The sequence below is a fragment of the Dreissena polymorpha genome, chromosome 16 (assembly GCF_020536995.1).
Source record: "Dreissena polymorpha isolate Duluth1 chromosome 16, UMN_Dpol_1.0, whole genome shotgun sequence".
NCBI classification, from domain to species: domain Eukaryota; kingdom Metazoa; phylum Mollusca; class Bivalvia; order Myida; family Dreissenidae; genus Dreissena; species Dreissena polymorpha.
The window spans coordinates 14012262-14021153 of record NC_068370.1 but is presented as its reverse complement, the minus strand read 5'-3'; the positions used below and the strand labels follow the sequence as shown (position 1 = coordinate 14021153).

The 8892-nt window shown below is 35.3% G+C and overlaps 1 protein-coding gene and 1 non-coding gene across 2 annotated transcripts in view; both read left to right on the top strand.

Moving 5' to 3' along the window:
* The first annotated feature begins 5829 nt into the window (after window positions 1-5829).
* On the top strand, window positions 5830-5901 carry Trnaw-cca (transfer RNA tryptophan (anticodon CCA)). The gene has a single exon. It is a non-coding gene; the product is annotated as a tRNA-Trp (tRNA).
* A 1899-nt stretch (window positions 5902-7800) lies between these two features.
* LOC127861969 (profilin-1-like) overlaps window positions 7801-8892 on the top strand; it is an 8985-nt gene continuing 7893 nt past the window's right edge. The window contains exon 1 of the mRNA XM_052400762.1: window positions 7801-7946. Within this exon, the coding sequence (XP_052256722.1) occupies window positions 7929-7946 (18 nt within the window). The 5' untranslated portion in view covers window positions 7801-7928. The remainder of the gene's footprint in view (window positions 7947-8892) is intronic.

The window sequence follows — 8892 nt, the reverse complement described above, 5'->3', positions numbered from 1 at the left end:
TTTGTTTAAAAAAACTTTCAAATTATTATATATTATTGTCGCGTTCGTGATTCATTTTTTTTTAATATATATCAAGAACTATGTGTTTTTGTATCTTATAGGAGGGCCATGTTCATATTCTTCCTCGACCAGTTTGCATCGGGCACACAATTTATTTAATGATTTTGTTTAATTTAATAGTTGAGAGTATATAATAGAATGAAGAATTGTTGTACAGAATCGTCACATTGGCGTTATTTTTTTCCACAAACAGATAACAAGATCAAAGCTTGACCAATAAGCCGCTGTTAAACTTATTGCTAAGAATTACATGCTTGAATATCGTAGGTCTCTGTCAAAAGTCCAGAATCATGAGAATGTATTTAATTATGTATTAAATCATCCGAACAATAAACATAAATAACTATAACTTTGAACGGAGACAAAAGACTGTCTGTAATCCGGCCTTAAAAATGTAGTTTAAATTCATATGAATTTTCGTTTAAAATTCGAATACTAATGTTAAAAGTAAATGAGAATCCATTTAAATTCGTGTAGAGTGAAGATTAACTTCGCACATACTAGTACGCTAAGAAGCTTCAAGTACGCTCACCTAAGATCATCAACCTCTATATATGTATATAATTTAATTGTGTAAAGCACATCAGCATACAATACTCAGGGATACCGATTTTGTAACCAAGTCGCAAGTGTTACCAGCATTGTTTCTGAGGGGTCTCATATACGCACGTAAAAAGGGTATTCGTCATCGCTTTTTAGAGGCGTTCTTTTATTATTGTACTTACAATTGAATCAACGTCTTATACTAGTATACGATCCTTTTAAAAGGAGCGACGTGTGGCGCTACTGTACTGCGTCTGACTCTAGATCAGAAGGTTGCGTGTTCGAATCACGTCAGGGTCACTTAGGGCTTGCAGTATGTTTTTGCTCGAGGTCTTTTATGCCATTATTATTCAATAGTTTTATGAGAAGGTGCGTTTTGTATGGGAATGAAACAATGTTTTCAATTTGATTCGAATATGGGGTCATAATTTGCGGTATATGTTACATATGTCATGTATGTTTGAAGTGTCTCAAAAAATTAACCCAACCCATGCATATTCGTGCTGTTTTCAGTGTGGTTTTTGTGATAAGGATCGAGAACTATGGGATTATTTTATTTTTCTTCCCACATGAACATGTTTACATTATTGTTCGACCCAATGTCGTCTGACACACAGTTTGCTCATTTTGTTTGATTTAATGGTATATAATATAATAGAATCAACCTTTAATCAATGGAATAGTTCCGGTGACATGATAAATAATTTCAACACACAGCTTACAAAATCGAAGACTAAACAATGTGTAGCTTTTTAAACGGAACGTTTTGCATCAAAAGAGGATGTTTGAATGTGTCTGTACTTAATATTTAATAACCGCTTTCATGTTTATATGCAGCTTAAGCCGTGTTTGAATACAACATTTTATGCAGCTTAAGCCGTGTTTGAATACAACATTTTAATTTGAAGGATTCGACAAAATAAGAAGAAGCTTAAATATTTTATAAAATTACCTGCTGCTAAATTATTGTTTGAACAGTAGCGATTTTATGATCTCCTTCGAAGTTATCAAAAAGGATTAAACTGCTCTTGCACCAGTGAATGGTAAGAATATCAAATCACGCATGATTAAGGCGTTGGTATTACGTATTGGAAGTGGCTGCGTTTATTTCACATGTTACTGTAATTACGATGTCAATTGATTTGCGAGGTGAGTTTTGAATGGCCATGGTCTGCAAGTCTGTGCGTGCAGCGAGGTGATTTTTGAATGGCCATGGTCTGCAAGTCTGTGCGTGCAGCGAGGTGAGTTTTGAATGGCCATGGTCTGCAAGTCTGTGCGTGCAGCGAGGTGATTTTTGAATGGCCATGGTCTGCAAGTCTGTGCGTGCAGCGAGGTGAGTTTTGAATGGCCATGGTCTGCAAGTCTGTGCGTGCAGCGAGGTGATTTTTGAATGGCCATGGTCTGCAAGTCTGTGCGTGCAGCGAGGTGAGTTTTGAATGGCCATGGTCTGCAAGGCTGTGCGCGAGGTGAGTTTTGAATGGCCATGGTCTGCAAGGCTGTGCGCGAGGTGAGTTTTGAATGGCCATGGTCTGCAAGTCTGTGCGTGCAGCGAGGTGATTTTTGAATGGCCATGGTCTGCAAGTCTGTGCGTGCAGCGAGGTGAGTTTTGAATGGCCATGGTCTGCAAGGCTGTGCGCGAGGTGAGTTTTGAATGGCCATGGTCTGCAAGGCTGTGCGCGAGGTGAGTTTTGAATGGCCATGGTCTGCAAGGCTGTGCGCGAGGTGAGTTTTGAATGGCCATGGTCTGCAAGGCTGTGCGCGAGGTGAGTTTTGAATGGCCATGGTCTGCAAGGCTGTGCGTGCAGCGAGGTGAGTTTTGAATGACCATGGTCTGCAAGGCTGTGCGTGCAGCGAGGTGAGTTTTGAATGACCATGGTCTGCAAGGCTGTGCGTGCAGCGAGTTGAGTTTTGAATGGCCATGGTCTGCAAGTCTGTGCGTGAGGTGAGTTTTGAATGGCCATGGTCTGCAAGTCTGTGCGTGAGGTGAGTTTTGAATGACCATGGTCTGCAAGGCTGTGCGTGCAGCGAGGTGAGTTTTGAATGGCCATGGTCTGCAAGTCTGTGCGTGCAGCGAGGTGAGTTTTGAATGGCCATGGTCTGCAAGGCTGTGCGTGCAGCGAGGTGATTTTTGAATGGCCATGGTCTGCAAGTCTGTGCGTGCAGCGAGGTGAGTTTTGAATGGCCATGGTCTGCAAGGCTGTGCGTGCAGCGAGGTGATTTTTGAATGGCCATGGTCTGCAAGTCTGTGCGTGCAGCGAGGTGAGTTTTGAATGGCCATGGTCTGCAAGTCTGTGCGTGCAATTATGAGCACAAATCGTAATGGCTACGGTGAATATTAAAGAAAGTATCGAAAGAGTTTTGCTTGTTTTTAATGTATGTTTTATACTCATTTGTTTATATTTGTTTATATTAATTGATTTGGTCTGTCTGATTTCAACGACAGGAATGATACTTATGATTCGATAATCAACGAATTTAACAAAACATTAAAACATTTGTTTCTTTAAATTAGATATGCTTAGAAAATCTTTCGAATCCGAATTATTAGTGTCGCTTTCTTGTATGATTGTTTAGGAGACAAATAAAAAAGAACGCGATTTTGTTAATTCTCGCATGACCCTGTTGACAATATTGTTCGACCAGCTTGCAGCGGGCCCAGAATTGGTCTTTCGATTGTGTTTGATTTCGGGAAGAGAATATAAAAGAATTATCCATTATTTAACAGCAATATTACATTGAAATCAATCATTATTTAATAAACAGATTATAAATCGAAGCCTCAACAATGTCTATGTGACGCTTAAGACGCCTTTGTATTAGATGAGTTTATATCATATATCACGCACATATGTAATTATGTATCCATTCATAGGAATAATCAACAGACAGAAAGCTTTGAATGCAGAATGAAGGCTGTCTTTTTGTTATAGACATAAAACGAAATTGGTACGAAGATCTGAAGCTTTGTGTTTAAGATTAGAATACGACATTTTAAAATTAAAGGATCATCAAAATGATAAAAATATTAAATAGTTTGTAAACTCAAATTACCGGTTGCTCAATTATTTTTCTGAACAGCAGTGATTTAATTTCTCCTAAGAAGTAAGTAAATAGGATTAAATTGCTCACCAGTGAATGGTTGGATTATTAAATCAAGCGTGTTTAAGGTAAGTATTATGTGAAGTGCATTTCGATAATCGTAATGGCTACAGCGGATATTAAAAGCATAATTGTAAGTGTGTGTTTTTCTATTACTTGTTGGATACTCAGTTGTATATCTTTGTTTTGTTTGTTGAATAATTTAAATCGTTCTTCTGATAAAATAAAATAAATACTACTGATGACGATTTTGTAACAATTTGATATAGTGATCTAAAAGAAAACTACTTATAAATCCCTATGATGTGTAAATAAAAACACCATTCAATGAATAATCAGTTTTATGAAAAAATGAAACAATATAAAAAAAGTTGTTCCTTTAACTGATATTTTTGAAGAGATTTTGTTCACAGATGTTTGGGAACTTTCGGATGTTTATATACCGTAACCTCTCGATCTTCTTCGTTCTCTATATTTTTGAACGCCGTCGAGTTCCGCTCGAACACCGCCTCGGTTCGACTTGTGTTTTTAAGGAGTACGTTAAAACAAGTGATTATTTTATTTAAAAGAATATTTAAGACCGATTCAACATAACATTATTACTCACAACTAACGTGTTTAGTTCACGCGTCAATGCTACTTCATAAATGTTTATAATACTGTTTCATGATTTATTCATCAGATCGAAAACCACATGTTGTTCACATTAAATTGACCATCGGATCCCTATAAAACTTTCTGGCCATACATATATGGAACACATAAAAACGCACATAAACGAATTATATGCTGATGTGTTCTATAAGTTACTAAAGATACATAAACTAGTCCTAGCGTAGCGGGTATAGTCGGGGAAATAGAAGGGCATCCATCGCCTGCGGTAAACAGTCATCTAGATTATAAATATGTAGTATAAAATACTTTACTTTTTATGTATTACAGTACACGTTACATCAAATGTATCCTTATGTATTGCGTGAGACTCAATCATTAGTATGTATGCTAGATATAACCCTTTTCGAATATTATTTATTCTTCCACTGTCCTTTGGTTTGTGACTTGTCGTGTGCTTGTGTTTTAACCTATTTATGCCTAGCGTCTAGGAAAAATGCCTTGGCAAACAGCGTAGACCCATATGAGACGCCGCATGATGCGGTGTCTCATCAGGATCTGCGCTGTTTGCTTAAAGAATTTCTGTAAGAAATATTCTAAATATAGAAATAAATATACAAGATATCCCTAATTTTGGAAATAAATTGATCCAATTTTGAAGGATGGGAGAGTCCACTAGGCATAAATGGGTTAAAGACCATAACTACATCGTCTCATGAGTCATTTTAAAAGTGGGCGGATAATCACAGCAGCATCGTAATGTTATCTTTAAAAAAAGTTATGCTAAAGATAACATTGATGAGATTGGAACACAAAAACGTCTTATCTAAAGTCAGACAAGAGATCTAATTTGAACAAGGTTGCGCCTCAGTGTAGAGAGACCATGAACTGATTATACATAATAAACAAGCCTAGTGGAAATATGTGTCTTGTTAACTGAATAGCAACCACCTTATTCTGTAGTTTATACGAAAATGCCTTCATCAATATTATAATTGCATATTTTAAATGTCAATCGAAGGATTTTCTTCTAAATGCAGACAATAATTAAAACAATCCATAACATATAGTGTTACCGAGAAGTGCTTCTAGAGATTATGCGCATAATTTAACCACATGCTTAAAAATAAATACGACAAAATGTTGCACATGCAAAACAACATCGAATTGCCTGCGTGGCATATTACAATGCAAATGTATGGTACATGTAACAACGATTTATTGACGAAAGCTTGAAGGCAAGATATAAACATACCCAAATATAGTTCTCTATTCAACCCTCCGGTGGGATCCACTCCAATGAAAAAAAACTCACGTTATACCACTAAATCAACTTTTATTAAGTGCACATTGTTGATGTTTGTTGTTTTTCTTGCATTTTTGACAATATTGTACACTTGTTGATCGTCGATATCCCCCATTAAAGGGCATTTGATATAAAAATCTAAGTCTAATCCCATTAACACTTTTATCGTACATGACGAATATGTAGTATTGTATCAAGGAAGTTCCATCGGCTCTGTGGCGCAACGGTAGTGCGTCTGACTCCAGATCAGAACGTTGCGTGTTCGAGTCACGTCAGGGTCAAACTTTTTCTATTTTTGGAATATCATTACGTTTTCACGATTAATTGTATAATTGTAACGATCGGAACCAAAAACATAGTGATGAGCAATATCCTTTATTCGTTCATTTATTCTGTAATTCATTCAAGTATTCCTTCATCCTTCATATATTTATCATATCTTCATCCTACCATAATTGACTAGTAAAATAGTAAATGTTAATAATTTAACAAAAAGAACAAGAGCTTTGTTTGTAAAACACAATGCCCCCACCCATATATTTGACCTTTGACCTTGACCTTTGACCTTGAAGGATAACGTTGACCTTTCACCACTCAAAATGTGCAAATCTATTAGATACACATGGATGCCAAATATCAAGTTGCTATCTTCAATAGAGGACCTTTGACCTTGAAGGATGACCTTGACCTTGACATTTACCACTCAAAATGTGCAGCTCCATGAGATGCACACGCATGCCAAATATCAAGTTGCTATCTTCAATATTGCAAAAGTTATGGACAAGGTTAAAGTTTTGGGATAGACACACATAATTATACAATGACAGACAGACATACACATACAATGACAGACAGACACACAAATACAATGACAGACAGACAGGCAGGCCAAAAACAATAAACCACCGATCATTCGATCTGGGAGCATAAAAAATAATTAATGCCCTAAAACCTCATACATATTGACGGGGACAATAAAGTCTATGACGACACAAACCATAATTATATTTTTTTAGATAAAAACATAAATTAAACACTTTGATATCAGAGTAAGTTAGTAAGCGAACGGTCGGTCGGTTGGGCGGGCTCGAATAAGTGACTTTTAGATAATTTATTTACACTGCATTCAAATAATCTGATCGTAGTTCAATACTAGGCGCTTTAAGATCACTTAAAACAGATTTAACAGTCGATTATTAATGCTGTTATAGTAATCTTATCGTTTGAACGATATACGAAACGCTTTGATTCTTTTTGCAAAATATGTCCTTATCTGGGCAACAGTCAATGATAATGATTGACAAATGACTAAATAATGCTGCAGTTCTAAAGACTATGATTGCTGTTACACGATTTTAAACAATACTTCTATATAAACGTGTTTTACGCAACTTTTGGATCAAGCTCTAATATTAAACAAGAAATTTAAGATCGGGTCGTGTAAAGAACGCGCTGATATAGGGTGAAATATTTATTTTTTCCGTAAGAAACCTATAAAATGCAGGAGTGAAACATCTACTTATATATATATATCGGAATATTGAATTATATATACGTGGGAAATATTTCATTATTAAAATATGAACTGTTAAATGAGATACGTTTGAATTTTATTTAAACAAATAAGTGTTAAATGTTTAGTGAATTACATCTGAAATATTTAATGGTTTAATAACCGTAAACAATGTACGTATTTACGTATACAATATTGAATTATTCACACGGTGAAATTAATATTTTAATCATATATATCCATGATATATTAGTGAAATATCTAAAAGTTACACGTGTGTAAAAAAAGCATTTTTAAAGGAACCTGGTCCGAGTAAGACTCTCAAAACCAGATTTAAATAATATACGTACATGACCTGGAATATTACTTAATTCATAAATGCCTATGGTAGATTTTGTACATAGAAATACATTCTTAACCTTGGAAAGAATTGCATATAATTTTAGCTATAAACGATACCGTAATTTTTATTGAAATTAACTTTGTATTGAAAATGTTTTACTCTTAGATTCGCAAAGATATAAACCTATATTTGGTAATTATTTTAAGAACGAGGTAACAAAATCGGATGTGAAATGGTGTTATACAATTATCGAACAATGATATATTCAATTTACATTTGTTTCGTTTAAAGTCGCGCACATTCATATGTGCATGTTCGAAAAGGAATTGTGTTTTATATTTTGAACGCAAACATTCATATTAGAAACGGTATGTGTCAGTATGCGTTCCGATTCGTATAAAGCGTTGGATATATCGAGTGAAAATACGTGTAATTCTATGCACCGCGTATAGATGGGAACTCTAGAACAGGTAATATAATTATATTAATACTAATGTTTAATGTATGTAAAACGATATGTCCAATCACCTATGTCGACACTTCCCATAAAATACATATATATCATAACAAACGTAAAACGTTTCGTTGTCAAAATTCAACATTATTTGTAACAAGCAGGTGGTAAGCTATAAAGCAATCATTAGCACGGATAGATTTAAAAGTAGGTAAAACTGATAAGGTACTTGTTTAGGTCAAACCCAAAGGAAACTAAGGGAAAGCACTGTGATGGCTAAGACACCTTAGACTCGAAAGAGTTGTGGCAAACATCTTAAGTTTCCATGTTTTTTCCCAAATCACTGTGACTAAATCTCGGACATAAAATAAAATAGCATTTTCAGAAGCCTTTTTCTGTAGCCTTGGTTGAATTTATTTATGTATGTTTTGTTTTTAATGAAATATTTCAAAAATGTATTATAACGAGAGAAGCGTAATAGGAAGATAATAAACCGCTTTCAATTTATAAACAGTTGTATGTTGAATCGCAGAAGAACTTATACGAAGTCACTTAAACAGGGAACAATTGTCAAACGCCAATCAATGTCCTTTTATGACGTACCACTTGGATCAAAGCTAAGAATGTATACATACAAGTACTTAAATACGCACATAAGCACAATTTTGTTATTAAAGGCATAGTTACAAATAAACTTACAGTTTCAAATAAGTCCGTGCGCACAATATAAGCCTGTCATCATAGATTCATGTATACGTATGGAACACCATCACTGACGAAAGGTGAGAAAAACGTAAAAATAACGTGTTGAGAACTTGCCGTAAATGGATGTTTTCCATTATGTGATGCTACATTGGCCCTATAGCTCGATAACATATTATGTTTATTGATCACTATATGAGTCGTGCTCTGAGAAAACTGGGCATAATGCATGTGCGATAAGTGTCATCCCAGATTAGCCT